This window comes from Diachasma alloeum, unplaced genomic scaffold (assembly GCF_001412515.2).
Source record: "Diachasma alloeum isolate Michigan unplaced genomic scaffold, Dall2.0 Dall_scaffold_00416, whole genome shotgun sequence".
NCBI classification, from domain to species: Eukaryota; Metazoa; Arthropoda; class Insecta; order Hymenoptera; family Braconidae; genus Diachasma; species Diachasma alloeum.
In genome coordinates this window covers 152,255-172,287 of record NW_021680555.1, presented here as the reverse complement: position 1 = coordinate 172,287, position 20,033 = coordinate 152,255, and the positions used below count along the sequence as shown (strand labels likewise).

Sequence of the window (20,033 nt, the reverse complement as noted above, 5' to 3'; positions counted from 1 at the left end):
ATATATATATATCCTTATCACTTAAACCGCGAGTGTTCACTAGGGGTTAACCCCCTTGACCATCCCTCATATCCCTCCAAGTGAGCGAATCTCCCGTGAGCTCACCGGCGAGCTAGCCAAGGATAGAGGAGTACAGAAAACCAGCGGCATCTCCATCAGCAGTGGACCTTTGGAAGCAGAGGATCCAGGAGTGCGAAGCAGAGGGTCCCTGTACGAGAGTGACACAAGACGACATCAACATAGGGTACGACGGCCCTAGGAAGGAAGGACTTATTTCTATTTGTGACTAGTCCCAGGGACTAGTCACATGTTAGATCACCCAGGATTAATGCGGTGGGTGATCTAAGTCAAAACGTCACACATGTAATTATTTAGTCCCTGAAGACCTAAAAATCGACTTCCATACGGAAAATGATGGAAACTATGATATATAATTGGAGGCCCATTTTCCCCTTTGGTATTTCCTCGTTTTTCATCATTTCAAATGTACTCAATTTTTTTGAGAATTTTAAATTGGGTCGAACTTGAAAAACCATCAATTTTAGTAGGTTTTTTTCGAAATTTTCCATGTAATGAGGCATAAAAAAAAATTCCTGTTATGGAATGAAAAACTCGATTAAAAACACCCGATTAAAAAAAACATTTATGTTATGTCATTTGAAACGAAAATAAGAAAAAAATCATAACTGCTGAGATCATGCACCAAAACATCTTTAAAAAAATGAATGGTCATTTTGAGATGAATATATTTCGAGAAAAAAATATCGCGTATGTAGAATTAGGCGAGGGTTTTGCCCTTATTTATTTCACTTAGAATACCCCATGTACACACTGTACACTTAATTAATTTTTACAAAAGTTACTTTAGAAAATAAATACATTTTGAAAACTGAAGGACTCTAAATTGTTTTTTCAATCTTTTTAGAAATTTATTAAAGTGAACATACGCTACGCTTTGTAATTGTCAAAAATAATCGGAAAACAGTTGAACAATTGTTTCACATATTGCGTAAGTTTCGCGATGCATCCATTGTGGCATCACCCTAATGGCGGGGTGATCAGCTGACCCTTTGGTATAAACCGATCTCAATTTACTTGTGTAATTCATAATAAATTAACTATAGCTTTCCCGATAGAAGCTATCGACTTCATGCGATAGCAAATTTCGTCAGGTACAAAGTGATAATTATATTTCTTCAATTGAATGGGGCAGATCGGACAAATGTAGGACTAAAGGGGGTGTGGCGTAAATCTCCCATTCTTTTTAATTAATTACATATCAACCCAGTAAAAACAAATGTACACGTTTAAGAACATTAATAAGGGACCTTCAGCTATTGTTTGGTATAATTTCATCTCCTAAAACTGATGTTACCGCTTAAAATGTACTTTGACTGGACTATTAACATTGCTCAGGGTTCGCGATGGGGACGCAGCTAGTATGAACCCTACAAAGTCCCAATACTGTAAAAATTTAGAATTTATTTCTGGTGTGGTCGCTGAATTTCAGTATTACCGAGTAATTAATTAAGAAATTTAAAAAAATTAAGACTAAAGAAAAATCTTACTGGTTTCCGAAGGAAAAAAGACACTTCGATTAGTACCAACAAGCACTTCACCCAAATTCGGTGCCTCTAATAATAAAAGCTCTCCCTCTCCAACGTTGAAATCTCTGGCAATTGTCTCATGATCATGTAGCGTAAATGCAGAGTTGGTAAGGCCACTTGATATCACTTTTTTAATGATATAAATTTTGTGCAATTCTATGAAAAGAAAAGAAATTATCGTTGTTATAGTGTTGTAATGTAATGTATGTATAATGTAATGTGTTACATTATTAGAAATGAATAAAAATTCTTTCACATGGGAGAAAATAATTCAGCACTGAAAGACAAATTAATTTAAAATGAAGTTGAGAAAGTAAGTAAACAAAAAGTTGATTTACTAATAATTTTTAAGTCAATTCCATTAATATTTATGTACATAGTAATCTTTGTTCGTTAATTTTAATCAATTGAAAAATAGACAGGAACAATACAGGAAAATTTATTTCAAATTCAACTAAAGGTGAAAAAATCAGAACTTATAGTGAAAGCAGTTGTAGTTTTATGATAAACTTATGCGATACTTCCTACTTTCAAAAATAGAAAAAAAAAGAACTAGAATAGGAATGAATTCAGATAATATTAAAGTAGTTGTGAACCTACTATTTCATTGCACTTATTCATCATATAAGAGAATATGCAGGATTTCGTTCTACACAGAGAGAAATATTCAATAAAAATTACGTATCTTTTTCCTAATTCCGGAGCGAAACGTGGTTGTAGGGAATTTTACCGAATTGTCAGGTAATTTTTACCTAAAATCTCGGAATTTTTCCAAAGCGTTCAGTAATTTTCATCTCAATCTCCTGTGAAAAATGACGATACCGCCTCTTAAATTTTCTGAGTCGATTCCGTAATCGGTGAGCGAACTGAGTTCCGTAATTTTTACTGAACATTTCTCTGTGTATTCACTGTTAGAAATTTCTTGAAATTTCAGTCATAGGGTCATCTGAATTCTCAATGTTGTAGGTTTGAATTTATTTTCAAATTAAAATGTTCATAAAACTAAAAATTCAATATAATCTTGAAAATTCAAGAAAATTGGGTTTTTCATTTTCAAGCGATGTAATATCAACGACAGCTAGACAGCTTGAATTTTCAAACTCATTGCGAAAATTAAATATTAGATGGAATTGAATTTTCAATAGATTGAGAATTCAGAAAAGTTGCTGCCTGAATGTTCATAATTTTCAACATTTTTCTGTACCGTACAGATCTGGAAATCCAGAATTACTTGAATATTCAAGAAATTATCTGATTCATGAATGACGATATATACAGAAATTTCATGTAACTTTGTCTTTGTTAAAAATTTCAAGCTTTTTCACTTGCAATTTCAAGAGTAATTTTCTAACAGGGTTATAAACACTTTGCTTTGGACTTTAACCGTGACTTTTTTATTTGACGCGCCAAAAAGCATAGATTCATGAATTGGTGTCACGTCTCTATTGGATATGAACTCACCGCAATTTTCAAATTTCCGTGAAATTTCCTCTGCGAGTAATTCGGCATGGCTCTTTGAAATTGACGCAATGGTAATTTTGCAAAGGATTTTTATGTCGCGGTTGGACAAGTCTGCGATTCCTGAATACGGAAGAGCCACTCGAAGAACTGCCGTCGTATGCCACCAAAGAGGTATTCCAATACCCAACAGTAACAATGCAAAGGAAATACTGGCATAAACTCGATATTTCTCTGGAATAAAAAAGGATGTTGTAGATTAGATAATGGATTTTCGAAAGACAAAACGGAGATGGTAATCTATAATTATGAATCAATAATTTTCAGGAAGCAGAAATTTTATGAATGATGGAAAATCAATTTGCAGAGAATTTGTAAAAATGAATAGATGAAACTTTAGAATGGATGATTATAGATGATCGTTTTTTTATCGTTATTTTACATCGCTTCGCCCCGGTTAGAGCATCCTGCGATGATGATCAAGACTTTAGACGGTTAGATCTCACCCATTCTACCGGCCGGGTTTTGAACTCGAAACCTTTCGCATGTGAGGCCACGCACTTACCCACTGCGCCAACCCACCGGACTTGAAGATGAAACCACTCATTGGTTTTGTTTGAAACAATCAGTTGATACTGAATTAAGAAAATATAGTTATCATCGTTTATTGCATCGTAAGAGTATGTTCTTTCTGAGGAAAATCGAACTTATATCCTGTCACAGTCAGTTTTGAATTTGATGTCAATGTCAGACACCATTAATTATTATAATAATATGTAACTGCCAAGGAGTCAAGAAAATCAAATGTATATGAGCTGGCAGTTTCGTACGAGGGGCAGTCGTCCGCGCAGGCGTGAAAACTATTGATTTTCCGGCGTGCTTCATCAAGTGTCGAGCACGCACGTTGGGCCTCACTCTCGTGGCGGTTCTTGCACCTCACGTAACCTCATAGCAGGGATTCTTGTGGAATAACCAGTTTATTCATTTATTGTCAACATAACATTGTTTAATATTTGTCAATGTTTGTCAATCATTTGTCGATTATTGTGAGTCAACGGAGAGTCGGTTTTTGACAGTAATTCATAAGTAAAATAAACTTGTATATTCTGTCCAGTTCCTTCTCTCTTGGAAATTTATTTTCTCCCATCCTGGGTCTTTCAAAACGTCCTTCTGCGTAAGAGTTCAGTCAATTACTAGTCGTATTTGTTAATTTTATTTAAATTAACTGGCGTCCACCGGGTTATTATTGACAGTCATGAGCCTCGACAGACTCTGACCCAGGCCGCGTCGAGTGTAAAAGAACAAATAATTATTGGTTAATAAAATTTTTATTGTTAAAACGTCAGGGAGAAGTTCTTCTTTCTCAATCATTTCATGTATCCGAGGAATGAAGTGGGTAAGCATTCGGTTTTTCAAGAGTAATCCTGTCAATCCTGAAAATCCTGAAAAAAAAATTAATTAGAAATTGTCACTCATATAGACAATTTATCACGGCATCGTTCATTATTGATATTTGAAAGTTCGCATAGCAACAAAAGTATTGATTGTCAGGGACATATTACCAATTTTCATGAATCTGTCACCGATTATGGGTGATACTGGGCACTAATTAGAATGATCCTGCTCATTAGTGATTTTTGTCAGTACTTGGTGATAGATTCCTAAGAATTAGAGATGGGTCTCTGAAATCCGGTGTCATTAACCTGAAAATTCGAGATGAGTCCCTGGAAATCAGTGACAATACTCTGGAAATTAATGACGATGTCCTTAAAAATGAAGGTCTACGTCACTGGGAATTATGGATAATGTTCTGTGACATCCGTCGAAAAATCGTTTAATTGAATATTTCTGGAAAACTTAGATAAATAATATTTTGGGGAAACAAAAACCGTTTAAAGATAAAATTCTTTCTCACGCGTAAATTCATTTATTTTTGAAAGCCAAGGACCAGCTGCAGATAATAAATTATCAGGAAAGCAAATTTTCAAGGAAATTTTCGTCGAAAATACGGTCGTAAAATTCAAGACATGGGCCAGGCTCTTGTCGCACCGTAGTGCTTCAAGTGCACGCCCCAGTATTTCTCTCTCTTTGTCCATTGTTCACTGACGGTTCAGTGACGTGTCCGGGGGGTAATACATCTTCATGATGTGGAATTTTCCCATCTTATCGGGAAGTGGGGTCTGTTGAGTTTCTCTTCTCGGACCCCAATAAACCGAAATTTGAGTTTCTCCTCTCGGACCCCCATAAAGTTTAAACAAGAGTTTCCTTCTTGAAAAATTTGGCGAGGGGATATTTGAGTTCTCATTTTAAGCCGGAAATAATGAATCATTTTGACAATTTTCGAAGTTGTTAAAAAAAAAAATTATTTTTCATTTGTAAAATGTAGCTCTAATTGTTGGAAATTTTTTGACGATTATTTTGAAGTAAAAATTTCATCGCTACGACAATTTCAACCGATGGTTTTATATTATCGCAGCTTGATAGAATTACTTTTCAAAGTAATTTCTTTTCAATTCAATTGATTTTCTTTAAAATGAAATTTCTGATCTTTCATCATAATTATTCATACAACTTCTGAAATCTCAAATTGATTTCATTCTTTTTGAACTAAAATTATTTCTTTCATGATGAAATAGTAACTGATAAAATGATTACATGAATAATTTTCTTTTTCATCATTGAGTTCGAATTCAGAATATTTCGAACTCAAATGATTCAATTTTCAATTAAAAACTCAAGAGAATGACATAACAATTTAGAGTTCATTAGATAAGTTAATTTTCTTATTTTTAATTAAATTTAATTGATTATGAATTTATTATGATAATTTGCGCAAAGAAATTCCTTTAGTTAAAAATAATGGGAAATATTAAATAAATAATCGTATTGTTTAAGCCTAGTGAATGGTTTGAAAATGGTGAGAAAATGGGACCTCCTGAAACAAATCTCATTGGCAGTTGGGCGTGGAAAAGTCCGCCCACACCCCAACATCTCGATGTGGAGGGGTCGGAGTTTACCCTGAAGCATTGGGACCGGGAGTGTCAGGAGTGGAAATTCTGGGCCAAGGTCAAGGGCCATTGGTCCCCCGAATTTTCCCTCCTTGCATCTGAGGACACACCCTCAGGCTGAGGAAACAAAACTACTTGCGCGTCGTTTTGCTCCTCACTTCCACCGTAACTCTTCAAGTTTCCAAGTCTTTCAAGGCTTATCTCAAATAGTCTTTCGTGGCTATAATTTTTCAAATAGTCTTTCATGGCTATAGTTTTCAATAGTCTTTCGTGACTAGTTTTTGAGTAAATCGTTTGTGGTTTATTTTATTTTATTTTATTTTAATTTTGGAAATTCTCTTACGAGGAATTTTTCCAAGTTTCGTTCAAATATTATTAAAGTGTTAAATTTAGTTATTGATTGAGATAAAATCAAGATTAAAATCAGCGGCAACCGGTTAAGCTGAAAAGTGAATTAATAACCTTTGGGATTAGCTGAGATCATCACTTGTAAGTCCAAATATGTATTAATATTTTCAGTGTTTTTATATTTTAAATATAGACTCGACAGAGTCGATTTAAGCTAAACTCAGTTTTTGATTTATTTTATTTTCCTTGTCCAGGGGTTCTTATCTAGTAATCAAATCTTTTGGGAAACTAAAGTCAATAATCAAATTTGTGGGGACAAATGATATTTGTCAATTTTTCTTGGGTGAAATTGGAAAATTACTTCATCGGGTAATTTCAAACAAGTTTACGTCGTATTTGGATCATTTTTGACGTAACAGTTCCGAAAAATTGGTCAGAAAATCATTGAATTCGAAAATTTTGCAGTCACTGAATTCCACAATCGCGAATCCTTATAATTGGGAATAAACTCTAGAAAATCAGGGACACGTTCCGGAAAAGTAAAACTTTTTTCTCTTTATGTTAATTGAGTCACTGTTTGGATCTGATTTCAATTTCAATACAAATATATTATGATTGTTGTATTTACGTAGTGATTAACCGAAAGAGATGACGCTTTCGAATGAATATAAAACTCCCTTTCTTCCAAATTTCATCTGGGATGGCTGTTGCTATTGGCACCGACCCATTCTTCTACGCCGTATCTAGAGCAGGAAATGTCCGTTTTTAAACTTTTTTCGCAATTTTAAGTCATTTCCGATGGAATCAGCTGATTATAGCCATACTTAATTAACAAATTTTTTTTTTATTGTAAAAAAAATTCAGATCTTTTTCATTATGATAAAACCATATGAGAAATTTCAGTCAAATAAGGAACATGGACATACATTGACTTTTTCCTGTCAACAAATGTCAATTAGAAAACACACGACCGGCTTGATTTTTTTTCGAAAAAATTGAAAAATTCAACTATTTTAATAGAAATTCAACTTTTTCAAGAAAATTCGGGATGTTTGGATTGAATATTCTTATGTAATTCGGGTATGGAAAGAGATTTCATAAGCAATTGGTTGCATAAAAAAGTAAAATAATTTTTATGAATTTTTTGCCGGATTCTTATTTTCTACATTCACCATTTGGGGCGCTCTTCATGGAACAATCCCCACTACACTGAATCTGCGGCCCCCACTGCTACCCCCATTATCATCGTACTAGGACCCCTATAATTAGAAGGACCATAAACTTTATGAGGTTCTTAATATATGTTTATGAGGTTACTCCGAATTACCTGGACTTTGCCCATCTTTGTTCTTGAAAAAATGAAAAAAAATGTCCCCAAAAGCTATGCTCAGATGATTCAGAATCACCTGAAACGTGGAGATTCACTCTCCCCGTGAGAGGTCATTATGGGACCTTTTGGCTCAAATTCGGAAAAAATTTGAAAAACCCCCGTCAAGTTAGCGGCGCAATGTTGAAAATCCACCATTTTTTTTGCCCTGAATTATAAGCTAATTACGAGCTTTTTTCTGATGTAATCAAATAATTTGTGGTTTTAATGGTATAGACAATATACGCCGATGAATATTTCAGGTCATTGACCTGCGCGGAAATTGAATGAGATGTTTTTCTAGTAGGATAGGTGCCGGGATATTCGGAATCCTAGAAAATTTTTTTTTTAAATCAAATGAACTCTTTGGAAATTTAGAATCAGGGAATCATAGTGACCAGCATCACAGATGCAATGAAGTCTCGTTGTACTTTCAGTTTTCTTTATAACCATTTAAGGCGGGCTATATGGAACTCGGAAAAAACAATTGAATAATCAATGCATATCCATCTGGTTGACCGACATTTGCCGTGATCCCCTCTCCAGGACTAACGACGAATGCGAAATGCTATTGGTGCTATGTTTATTTATCTGATCATAAAAAATGCCGGGCTATATGAAACACTTTGAGAAAATTATGAAATGAGTCACTTGGGGTTGTCACATGCCCTCAATATCCGAGATGATTGACCTACCCTGAAATTAGCTGACGTATAATCTTTTGCCAATAGTTCAGGTGCCGGGCTATTCAGAACCCTAAGGAGAATTCTCAAATAATTGAACGAACTCTTTGGAAAATTTGTTTCGGGGAAAAATAGTGATCAGCATCACTAACGCGGTGAAGTCGCGTTGTACATTCATTTCTCTTCATGACCATTTAAGGCGGGCTATATGGAACTCGGAAAAAAAATAGAATAATCAATGCATATCTATCTGATTGACCGACATTTGCCGTGATTCCCTCTCCACGACTAACGATCAATGCGAAGTGCTATTGGTGCCGTGTTTTTTTTATTTGATCATAAAAAATACCCATGCCCTCAATATCCGAGAACATTGACCTACCCCGAAATTAGATGACGTATAATCTTTTGCCAATAGTTCAGGTGCCAGGCTATTCAGAACTAAACAACATCTAAAGTACAACTAAAACAAAATCTAAACAAAATTCCAAAATAATTGAATGAACTCTTTGGAAAATATGATTCGGGGAAAAATAGTGATCAGTATCACTAACGCGATGAAGTCTCGTTGTACTTTTATTTTTCTTCAGGACCATTCAAGGCGGGCTATTTGGAACTCGGGAAAAAAAATTGAATAATCAATGCATATCTATCTGATGGAGCGACATTTGCCGTGATCCCCTCTCCAGGACTAAAGATCAATGCGAAGTGCTATTGGTGCCATGTTTATTCATTTGATCGTAAAAAATACCGGGCTATATGGAACACCTTGAGAAAATTATGAAATGAGTCGCTCGGGGCTGTTACATGCCCTCAATATCCGAGATCATCGACCAACCCCGAAATTAGATGACGTATAATCTTTTGCCAATAGTTCAGGTACCGGGCTATTGAGAACTAAACAAAATCTAAAGTGAAACTAAAACAAAATCTAAACAAAATTCCAAAATAATTGAATGAACTCTGTGGAAAATTTGATTCGGGGAAAAATAGTGATCAGCATCACTAACGCGATGAAGTCTCGTTGTACTTTTATTTTTCTTCAGGACCATTCAAGGCCGGCTATATGGAACTCGGAAAAAAAAATTGTATAATGAATGCATATCTATCTGATTGAGCGACATTTGCCGTGGTCCCCTCTCCAGGACTGACGATCAATGCGAAGTGCTATTGGTGCTATGTTTATTTATTTGATCATAAAAAATACCGGGCTAAATGGAACACCTTGAGAAAATTATGAAATGAGTCACTTGGGGCTGTCACATGCCCTCAATATCCGAGATCATTGACATACCCCGAAATTAGATGATGTATAATCTTTTGCCAATAGTTCCGGTGCCGGGCTATTCAGAACCCTAAAGAAAATTCCAAAATAATTGAATGAACTCTTTGGAAAATTTGATTTGGGGAAAAATAGTGATCAGCATCACTAACGCGATGAAGTCTCGTTGTACATTCATTTTTCTTCATGACCATTTAAGGCGGGCTATATGGAACTCGGAAATTAATTGAATAATCAATGCATTGGCGGATGGAGCAGCGAAGATCGTTGAAAGGAGGGGGGAGGGGGCTGTGAGGAAGGCAATAAAACGCCTTCCATCGGAGCGTACCACGCCAAGCCCCCCAGTCAGACCGAAAGAAAAGAGAATGAGAACGCAGGATCAGGGCACATATGCTCAGAATACTGCGAGCTCATTCAAGTTTGCAGTTATGCCGGAGCCATATCCGGATTAGAAACTGGGCACTGAAGAGGTAACGGAGGTAACGGAGGTGAAGAAACTTCTGAAGGGGGCCATTCTGGCGTTACCTGACGGGGTGAAAGCACTCACCTTCAACGGTATCTAGGAAAGAGAAGGTGTGGCAATGGTGTACTGCACCAATGAGGAAACGGGAAATTGGCTGAAAAGCCTTTTCCCCGAAAACAAAATAGCTGGGCTTACTGTACGTGTGGTCGCAGCCTCGGAGCTCCCAAGAAGCATAGGGTTGTACTATACGTGGACGACCCAGATCTAACCGCTCAAGAAGCACTGTACTTCCTTGAGAAACAGAATGCAGGACTGCAGGCCAGAGAGTGGGTTGCGGCTCGGGGCAGTGAGAGCAGGGACGCGAAAAGTGCCCACTTCGTTGCGCTGATAGGCGACCGATCACTCTTTGTTCTGAAAGCCTGCAACTTCAGACTGCACTGCGGGATTCAAAAAGCAACTGTCAAGCTGCTTGCGAAAGACCGTGGTGAAAGTCAGAAGAAGGGTACATAGAGGTACCAGGAAAGTAGTCATCATTATGGCTGCAAACCGGGTGCACATTGTACAGATAAATTTGCACCACAGCAAAGCAGCCTCGGCTACTCTAGTTAGGCTATTAGCTGGGATGCAGACTGTGATAGCATTGATCCAAGAACCATGGATAGTGGACAATGCCATTAAGGGCCTCAGTGGTTGTGGCATAATCTATCACGCAAACACTCAGGAAAAAATTAGATCTTGTATTGTTATTAAAGGACTAGACTCTTTCATCTGTTCACAGGCTAGTGAGGGAGACCTGGCACAAGTGGATCTGGGCCTGGGACAAGGCGAGGAAATGAGCTTGGTTGTAGGGTCAGTTTACATGCCCTATGACTCAGCTGAACCACCTCCTTCGAAAAAAGGAAAGGACCTATGCAACCATGTGAAAGAAAGGGGACTTGAACTCCTGCTAGGTTGTGATGCCAACTCGCACCATGTAGCATGGGGGAGCATCGGCATTAACGGCAGGGGGGAAAGCCTCCAGGAATTCATAATGGGGGCCTGTCTAAATATCCTTAATAGGGGGTCAGAACCTACCTTCATAGATCGGAGACGACGGGAGGTCATAGATATCACCCTGGGGACGGATAGAGTGACAGACATGATTGGAGACTGGAGGGTCTCAAAGGACCTCTCAGCGTTCGATCATCAAACCATAAGAATGTCCATACACACAGTAAAAGAAACGGAATGGGTAAGAAACCCAAGAAGAACAAACTGAGGAAATTACCGAGAAAGTCTATCTGACAATCTTCGGGATATCATCCTCAGATTTAACAACAAAAAGCAGCTGGAGGAGGCTTCGATTGCCCTAAACCAGGCCATCATGGACTCCTTCGAGACAAACTGCAGGCTAATCCCGAAAGGGCAGCCTACTGAGATTCCTTGGTGGTCAGAGAAACTCGGTGGGCTGAGGGGCAAGGCTAGAAAAGCTTTTAATAAAGCTAAGAACATGAGAGCGGGCCCCCGTAAGGAATACGCATGGAAAACTTACAGAGGCTTTCTCGCAGATTACAACACGGCAATAAAGGCAGCCAAAGAGGACTGCTGGAGGGCTTTCACAAGCAACGTGGAGAGTCAATGGGAGACCTCTAGGCTGGCAAAAATTCTTAGAACAAACAAGACTCCATATCTAGGGAGCCTACAGGCACCAGATGGCAGCCACACGGAAACCATGGGCGAGACGCTGAAACTCCTATTGAACACTCATTTTCTAAGCTTCATACAGGCCCAGGAGAGAGACAAAGAAACAATGCAAAATCAGAGGGATGTCTACGAAACCCATGATTGAGCATTGGCAAATTAAGTAGTGCAGCCCTGGGGGGTCGAATGGGCTATCAGAACCTTTGAACCCTTCAAGGCACCGGGACCAGACGGGATCTAACCAGCCCTATTACAGGAAGGGATAGAGACTATCACGGGACCCCTAACCAAGATACTCAGAGCTAGTATAGTCCTGAAACATGTTCCTAGTGTGTGGAATGAGACTAGGATAGTATCCATTCCCAAGCCTGGAACAACCGGTTATATAAAACCAAAAGACTTCCTTCCTATAAGCCTCACATCCTTCATCCTGAAGACCCTGGAGAGGCTGGTGGATAGACACATCAAGGCCGGGCCCTTGGCTGACAGACCCCTCTCCCCCTGTCAATATGCATACAGGGAGGGAAGATGAACAGATACCGCCTTACATCACCTGGTGGGACTGATTGAGGGTGGTCAAGGGTTTTGCCATAGGCTCCTTTCTGGATATTGAGGGGGCTTTTGATAGCACTCCGAATCCGGCTATAGAGAAAGCCATGGAAGAACGACAGGTATCCAAGACTATCATTGCTTCGACACAAAACATGCTGAAAGGCAAAAGACTATCGGCAGGACATAGGAGGGCATGTGTGGAGGGACGTCTGACTAGGGGCTGTCCGCAGGGGGGAGATCTCTCGCCCCTGCTATGGAACCTGGCTGTAGATGGACTTCTTAATCAACTAAGTGAGGCCGGCTTCCACATCATCGGTTGCGCCGATGATGTGGCAGTTGTTGTGAGAGGCGGATTTCTGAGGGTGCTAAGGGACCTGATGGCAACAGCCTTCAATATCATTGAGGACTGGTGCAGGGAAACTGGCCTATCGGTAAATCCAGCCAAGACAACAGTCCTGGTTTTCACCAGAAATTATAAACTGGAAAAGATCCAACCTCTGAAGGAAAATGGCTCGGAGATAAACTACACCAGCAGAGTGAAATATCTGGGTGTCCTCCTGGATAATAAACTCAGCTGGAAAGAACATATCTGTACACAGAGGAATAAGGTGTTTGCCTCGATGTGGGCGTGCAGAAGAGCTGTGGGCAGGCCATGGGGACTCAATCCTAAAATGATGCTCTGGCTCTATCAAATGGTTCTACTTCCGAGACTGTTATACGCTGCGGTCGTCTGGTGGCCGAGGGTGAGTAAGACGGAAAGAAGGAACTTGTTGAAAAGCCTACAGGGAACCTTCCTGAGGGCTGCAACAGGAGCCATGAAATCGACACCTACTGAGGCGCTAGAAATAGCACTCAGTATCCGACCCCTCGACCTTAGGGTTGTGAGTTGTGCTACCACAACTGCATATAGACTAAGGTGTCAACAAGAATGGAAGATGACGGGCCAAGGCCATACAAGACTTAGCCTAATCAATGATCGACCCTTCACAGGTAAGACGGATAGAATTCCTAAGAAGTATCAGATCAGGAAAACTTTCAGAACGAGTATACCACCCAGACAGGAGTGGCTAGACTCGGAACTTAAACCAGGACCAAGACAGGACTACTGGTTTACGGACGGCTCTGGCTTCAATGAAAGTTTTGGGGCAGGCATCTACCGTCTGAAAGATGGCTTCGGAGAGAGTTTTCCACTGGGCCACCATTCAACCGTCTTTCAGGAAGAAATGGTGGGCATACTTAAGTGTGCAGAGTATCTGAACGCGAGAGACACAAAAAAGATGAAAATATTCATCTGCAGTGACAGCCAGGCGGCGATTCACGCCCTGGAAAAACCCACTACAGAGTCACAGGTAGTGTGGGAATGCATGCAGGCGTTGGACACACTGGGTAAAAACAACCAGGCCACCATGGGATTCTGGGTAATGAAGAGGCAGATAAGCTGGCCAAGGAGGGTACAGAAAGGGTGCCCTCACACGGCCTGCTTGGCATGCCCTTCGCAGTGGGAAAAACTCTTATTAAAGGACATTTCCAGCGAGATCATGTCAGGCGTTGGGAGAAAGTTGCGACCTGCAGACAAGCGAAACTGCTTATGAGGGGGCAACTAAGAGTTAGAATCAGAAAGCTTCTGGAGCTGCACAGAGGGTATCTGAGGGTAGCAGTAGGGCTCCTCACGGGTCATACAGCTCTCATAGCTCATCTGTTCAAAATGAAACTTGCAGAACAAGAAGACTGCAGACTGTGCGGGGGCGATAAGGAGGGCGTCATCCACATTTTATGTGAATGCCCCCTATGAGCACTCCGTCGGTATAAAATCTGGGGCCAGGCTTCCCTGGAACCAGAGGACTTACAACAAGCGGCTGTCACCAGCCTTATTAGCCTAGTGAGAAACACAGGGCTGGGGCTGTGTGTCTGACCGACTCTAAGGCGGATGTTACAAAAGATCGTATGATTTAGGTGACTCGGGGCGCTTTAAGTGACCAGCCGCGCGTATTCTATTCTATAATTTGAGGGCATTTGACAGCCCCGAGTGACTCATTTCATAATTTTCTCAAGGAGTTGCATATAGTCCAGCATTTTTCACGATCAAATAAATAAACATAGCACCAATAGCACTTCGCATTGATCGTTAGTCCTGGAGAGGGGATCCCGACATATGTCGGTCAACCAGATGGATAGTCTCAAGGGTATTTCGAAAGGAAATACCGAGAGGGTTTGGAGATCCATAAAAACCCTAACAACCTCAACAGGGACAGAGGATATCAAGTGAACCCCATTTGGAAAACCGTCCTCCCGGTTTTTTAATTGACCAGCTGATCAATTAAAAACATATGATTGGCTGACCCCCCCCCTTCCCCTTCTCCCACCACCACAAGGGAAGGTATATAAGGACTGCCCCCACACATCGGAGCTCAGAATCGGAGCTCATAGCCCTGAAGATGCAGACTGCAATGTTTGCGAAACGTCGGCGCAATGCTGAAACTCAACGCGGCATCCATCCGGAAGCCAACCACGTCATTAATAATGGCCGCGAAAGCCTCAAAACTAACATTCATATCTTGTCTGACATCGCCGTTTTAAACTTTGGTTTTCATTTCAAAACCAGAGTTGAAAACCAGCTCTGGTTTTCAATTCAAAACCAGAGTTTGTAACAGCGATGTCAGACAAGATATGAATGTTTTTTTGGGCTCAAATGAAAGAGCGGCTCGAGAAATGGCGTGCTGATGTCTCTAAAAAATACAAATATTTCTAAAAATGATGTCTGTTTTGGATTGAAAAGCAGAGTTGTGACAACATTGTCCAGTGGGTTCTAGGAGTCTCCCCTGGTTCAAAACCATCTTTAGAGGCATCAGCACGCAATTTTTCGAGCCGCTCTTTCATTTGAGCCCAAGAAAACATTCATATCTTGTCTGACATCGCTGTTATAAACTTTGGTTTTCATTTCAAAACCAGAGTTGAAAACCAGCCCGGCATTTATTATGATCAAATAAATAAACATGGCACCGATAGCACTGCGCATTGATCGTTAGTCTTGGAGAGGGGATCACAGCAAATGTCGGTCAACCATATGGATATGCATTGATTATTCAATTTTTTTTTCCGAGTTCCATATAGCCCGCCTTAAATGGTCATGAAGAAAAATGAAAGTACTACGAAACTTCATCGCGTTAGTAATGCTGATCACTATTTTTCCCTGAATAAAATTTTCCAAAGAGTTCACTAAATTATTTTGGAATTTTCTTTAGGGTTGAATAGCTGAATAGCCCGGCACCTGAATTATTGGCAAAAGATTATAAGTCATCTCATTTCGGGGTAGGTCAATGATCTCGGATATTGAGGGCATGTGACAGCACCGAGTGACTCATTTCATAATTTTCTCAAGGAGTTCCATATAGCCCGGCATTTTTTATGATCAAATAAATAAAAATGGCACCAATAGCACTCCGCATTGATCGTTAGCTTGGAGAGGGGATCACGGCAAATATCGGTCAACCAAATGGATATGCATTGATTATTCAATTGTTTATTCCGAGTTCTATATAGCCCGCCTTAAATGGTTCTGAAAAAAAATGAAAGTACAAGGAGACTTCATCGCGTTAGTGATGCTGGTCACTATGATTCCCTGACTGAAAATTTCCAAAGAGTGCATTCGATTTTTTTAAAGAAATTTTAAGAGTTCTGAATAGCCGGGCAACTGAACAAATGGCAAAAGATTATACGTCATCTAATTTCGGGGTAGGTCAATGATCTCGGATATTGAGAGCATGTGACACCCCCTAGTGACTCATTTCATAATTTTCTCAGGGAGTTCCATATAGCCTGGCATTTTTTATGATCAAATAAATAAACATAGCACCAATAGCACTTCACATTGATCGTTAGTCCTGGAGAGGGGATCACGGCAAATGTCGGTCAACCATCAGGTGATGGATATGCATTGATTATTCAATTTTTTTTCCGAGTTCCATATAGCCCGCCTTAAATGGTCATGAAGAAAAATGAAAGTACAACGACACTTCATCGCGTTAGTGATGTTGATCACTATTCTTCCTCGAATCAAATTTTCCCGTGTTCATTCAATTATTTTGGAATTTTCGTCAAGGTTCTGAATAGCCCCATACCTGAACTATTGGCAAAAGATTATATGTCATCTAATTTGAGGGCACCCCCTCCACTGGATTCCCACTTTGTCGTTAGTGAGGGAGCTCGGTCGCGGGCGGTGGAGGTCTTAAGGACTACCGCCGTAGGCGGTCGCTAAGAGGAGCCCACCCAATCCATGTGTGTGAGCGGGGTAAGCCATGGCCTCGGCCATACCGTGCCTAAGGATGCATGGCACAGGGGGAGCTGTGTCGCTAACGGTGCCTCTCAGAAATCTGGGCGACCTCTGAGAGTAGTCTTGGGTGTAACCCACCCGAGACAAGCCAAGCCCTGGGCAATCGCGGCAATGCACCAGGTGAAAACGCTTAACCGCCGTACTCGTGGGACCAAAAATGGAAACCAATCTAAAAAATCTCAGTATTGAAAAAGTAACTTCGGGTTAGGCCAGATAGCGAACACACGAAGTCTGACAAGGCTGACCAGTCTGGTACAGATGTGAATTCGGTCAGACTGAGTGGAGCCGAGAGAAGACGTCGCAAGAGTGCGAAGCTGCATCAAACCTCGGGGGCGAGTGCAACATTGGCGGATGGAGCAGCGAAGATCGTTGAAAGGAGGGGGGAGGGGGCTGTGAGGAAGGCAATAAAACGCCTTCCATCGGAGCGTACCACGCCAAGCCCCCCAGTCAGACCGAAAGAAAAGAGAATGAGAACGCAGGATCAGGGCACATATGCTCAGAATACTGCGAGCTCATTCAAGTTTGCAGTTATGCCGGAGCCATATCCGGATTAGAAACTGGGCACTGAAGAGGTAACGGAGGTAACGGAGGTGAAGAAACTTCTGAAGGGGGCCATTCTGGCGTTACCTGACGGGGTGAAAGCACTCACCTTCAACGGTATCTAGGAAAGAGAAGGTGTGGCAATGGTGTACTGCACCAATGAGGAAACGGGAAATTGGCTGAAAAGCCTTTTCCCCGAAAACAAAATAGCTGGGCTTACTGTACGTGTGGTCGCAGCCTCGGAGCTTCCCAAGAAGCATAGGGTTGTACTATACGTGGACGACCCAGATCTAACCGCTCAAGAAGCACTGTACTTCCTTGAGAAACAGAATGCAGGACTGCAGGCCAGAGAGTGGGTTGCGGCTCGGGGCAGTGAGAGCAGGGACGCGAAAAGTGCCCACTTCGTTGCGCTGATAGGCGACCGATCACTCTTTGTTCTGAAAGCCTGCAACTTCAGACTGCACTGCGGGATTCAAAAAGCAACTGTCAAGCTGCTTGCGAAAGACCGTGGTGAAAGTCAGAAGAAGGGTACATAGAGGTACCAGGAAAGTAGTCATCATTATGGCTGCAACCCGGGTGCACATTGTACAGATAAATTTGCATCACAGCAAAGCAGCCTCGGCTACTCTAGTCAGGCTATTAGCTGGGATGCAGACTGTGATAGCATTGATCCAAGAACCATGGATAGTGGACAATGCCATTAAGGGCCTCAGTGGTTGTGGCATAATCTATCACGCAAACACTCAGGAAAAAATTAGATCTTGTATTGTTATTAAAGGACTAGACTCTTTCATCTGTTCACAGGCTAGTGAGGGAGACCTGGCACAAGTGGATCTGGGCCTGGGACAAGGCGAGGAAATGAGCTTGGTTGTAGGGTCAGTTTACATGCCCTATGACTCGGCTGAACCACCTCCTTCGAAAAAAGTAAAGGACCTATGCAACCATGTGAAGGAAAGGGGACTTGAACTCCTGCTAGGTTGTGATGCCAACTCGCACCATGTAGCATGGGGGAGCACCGGCATTAACGGCAGGGGGGAAAGCCTCCAGGAATTCATAATGGGGGCCGGTCTAAACATCCTTAATAGGGGGTCAGAACCTACCTTCATAGATCGGAGACGACGGGAGGTCATAGATATCACCCTGGGGACGGATAGAGTGACAGACATGATTGGAGACTGGAGGGTCTCAAAGGACCTCTCAGCGTTCGATCATCAAACCATAAGAATGTCCATACACACAGTAAAAGAAACGGAATGGGTAAGAAACCCAAGAAGAACAAACTGAGGAAATTACCGAGAAAGTCTATCTGACAATCTTCGGGATATCATCCTCAGATTTAACAACAAAAAGCAGCTGGAGGAGGCTTCGATTGCCCTAAACCAGGCCATCATGGACTCCTTCGAGACAAACTGCAAGCTTATCCCGAAAGGGCAGCCCACTGAGACTCCTTGGTGGTCAGAGAGGCTCGGTGGGCTGAGGGGCAAAGCTAGAAAAGCTTTTAACAAAGCTAAGAACATGAGAGCGGGCCCCCGTAAGGAATACGCATGGAAAACTTACAGAGGCTTTCTCGCAGATTACAACACGGCAATAAAGGCAGCCAAAGAGGACTGCTGGAGGGCTTTCACAAGCAATGTGGAGAGTCAATCGGAGACCTCTAGGCTGGCAAAAATTCTTAGAACAAACAAGACTCCATATCTAGGGAGCCTACAGGCACCAGATGGCAGCCACACGGAAACCATGGGAGAGACTCTGAAACTCCTAATGAANCTGAGGGGCAAAGCTAGAAAAGCTTTTAACAAAGCTAAGAACATGAGAGCGGGCCCCCGTAAGGAAGACGCATGGAAAACTTACAGAGGCTTGCTCGCAGATTACAACAAGGCAATAAAGGCAGCCAAAGAGGACTGCTGGAGGGCTTTCACAAGCAATGTGGAGAGTCAATCGGAGACCTCTAGGCTGGCAAAAATCCTTGGAACAAACAAGACTCCATATCTAGGGAGCCTACAGGCACCAGATGGCAGCCACACGGAAACCATGGGCGAGACGCTGAAACTCCTATTGAACACTCATTTTCTAAGCTTCATACAGGCCCAGGAGAGAGACAAAGAAACAATGCAAAATCAGAGGGATGTNGAATGGGCTATCAGAACCTTTGAACCCTTCAAGGCACCGGGACCAGACGGGATCTAACCAGCCCTATTACAGGAAGGGATAGAGACTATCACGGGACCCCTAACCAAGATACTCAGAGCTAGTATAGCCCTGAAACATGTCCCTAGTGTGTGGAATGAGACTAGGATAGTATCCATTCCCAAGCCTGGAACAACCGGTTATATAAAACCAAAAGACTTCCTTCCTATAAGCCTCACATCCTTCATCCTGAAGACCCTGGAGAGGCTGGTGGATAGACACATCAAGGCCGGGCCCTTGGCTGACAGACCCCTCTCCCCCTGTCAATATGCATACAGGGAGGGAAGATCAACAGATACCGCCTTACATCACCTGGTGGGACTGATTGAGGGTGGTCAAGGGTTTTGCCATAGGCTCCTTTCTGGATATTGAGGGGGCTTTTGATAGCACTCCGAATCCGGCTATAGAGAAAGCCATGGAAGAACGACAGGTATCCAAGACTATCATTGCTTGGACACAACACATGCTGAAAGGCAGAAGACTGTCGGCAGGACATGGGAGGGCATGTGTGGAGGAACGTCCGACTAGG

The 20,033-nt window shown here is 41.5% G+C and overlaps 1 protein-coding gene across 1 annotated transcript in view; it reads right to left on the bottom strand.

The window, feature by feature from the left end:
- The window catches only part of LOC107042098 (GPI transamidase component PIG-S), a 309,102-nt gene that overhangs the window by 140,533 nt on the left and 148,536 nt on the right, over positions 1 to 20,033 (bottom strand). The window contains exons 3-4 of the mRNA XM_015262979.1: positions 3,069 to 3,299; positions 1,569 to 1,763 (exon numbers count right to left, since the gene is read on the bottom strand). Coding sequence (XP_015118465.1) covers positions 1,569 to 1,763; positions 3,069 to 3,299 — 426 coding nt within the window. The remainder of the gene's footprint in view (positions 1 to 1,568; positions 1,764 to 3,068; positions 3,300 to 20,033) is intronic.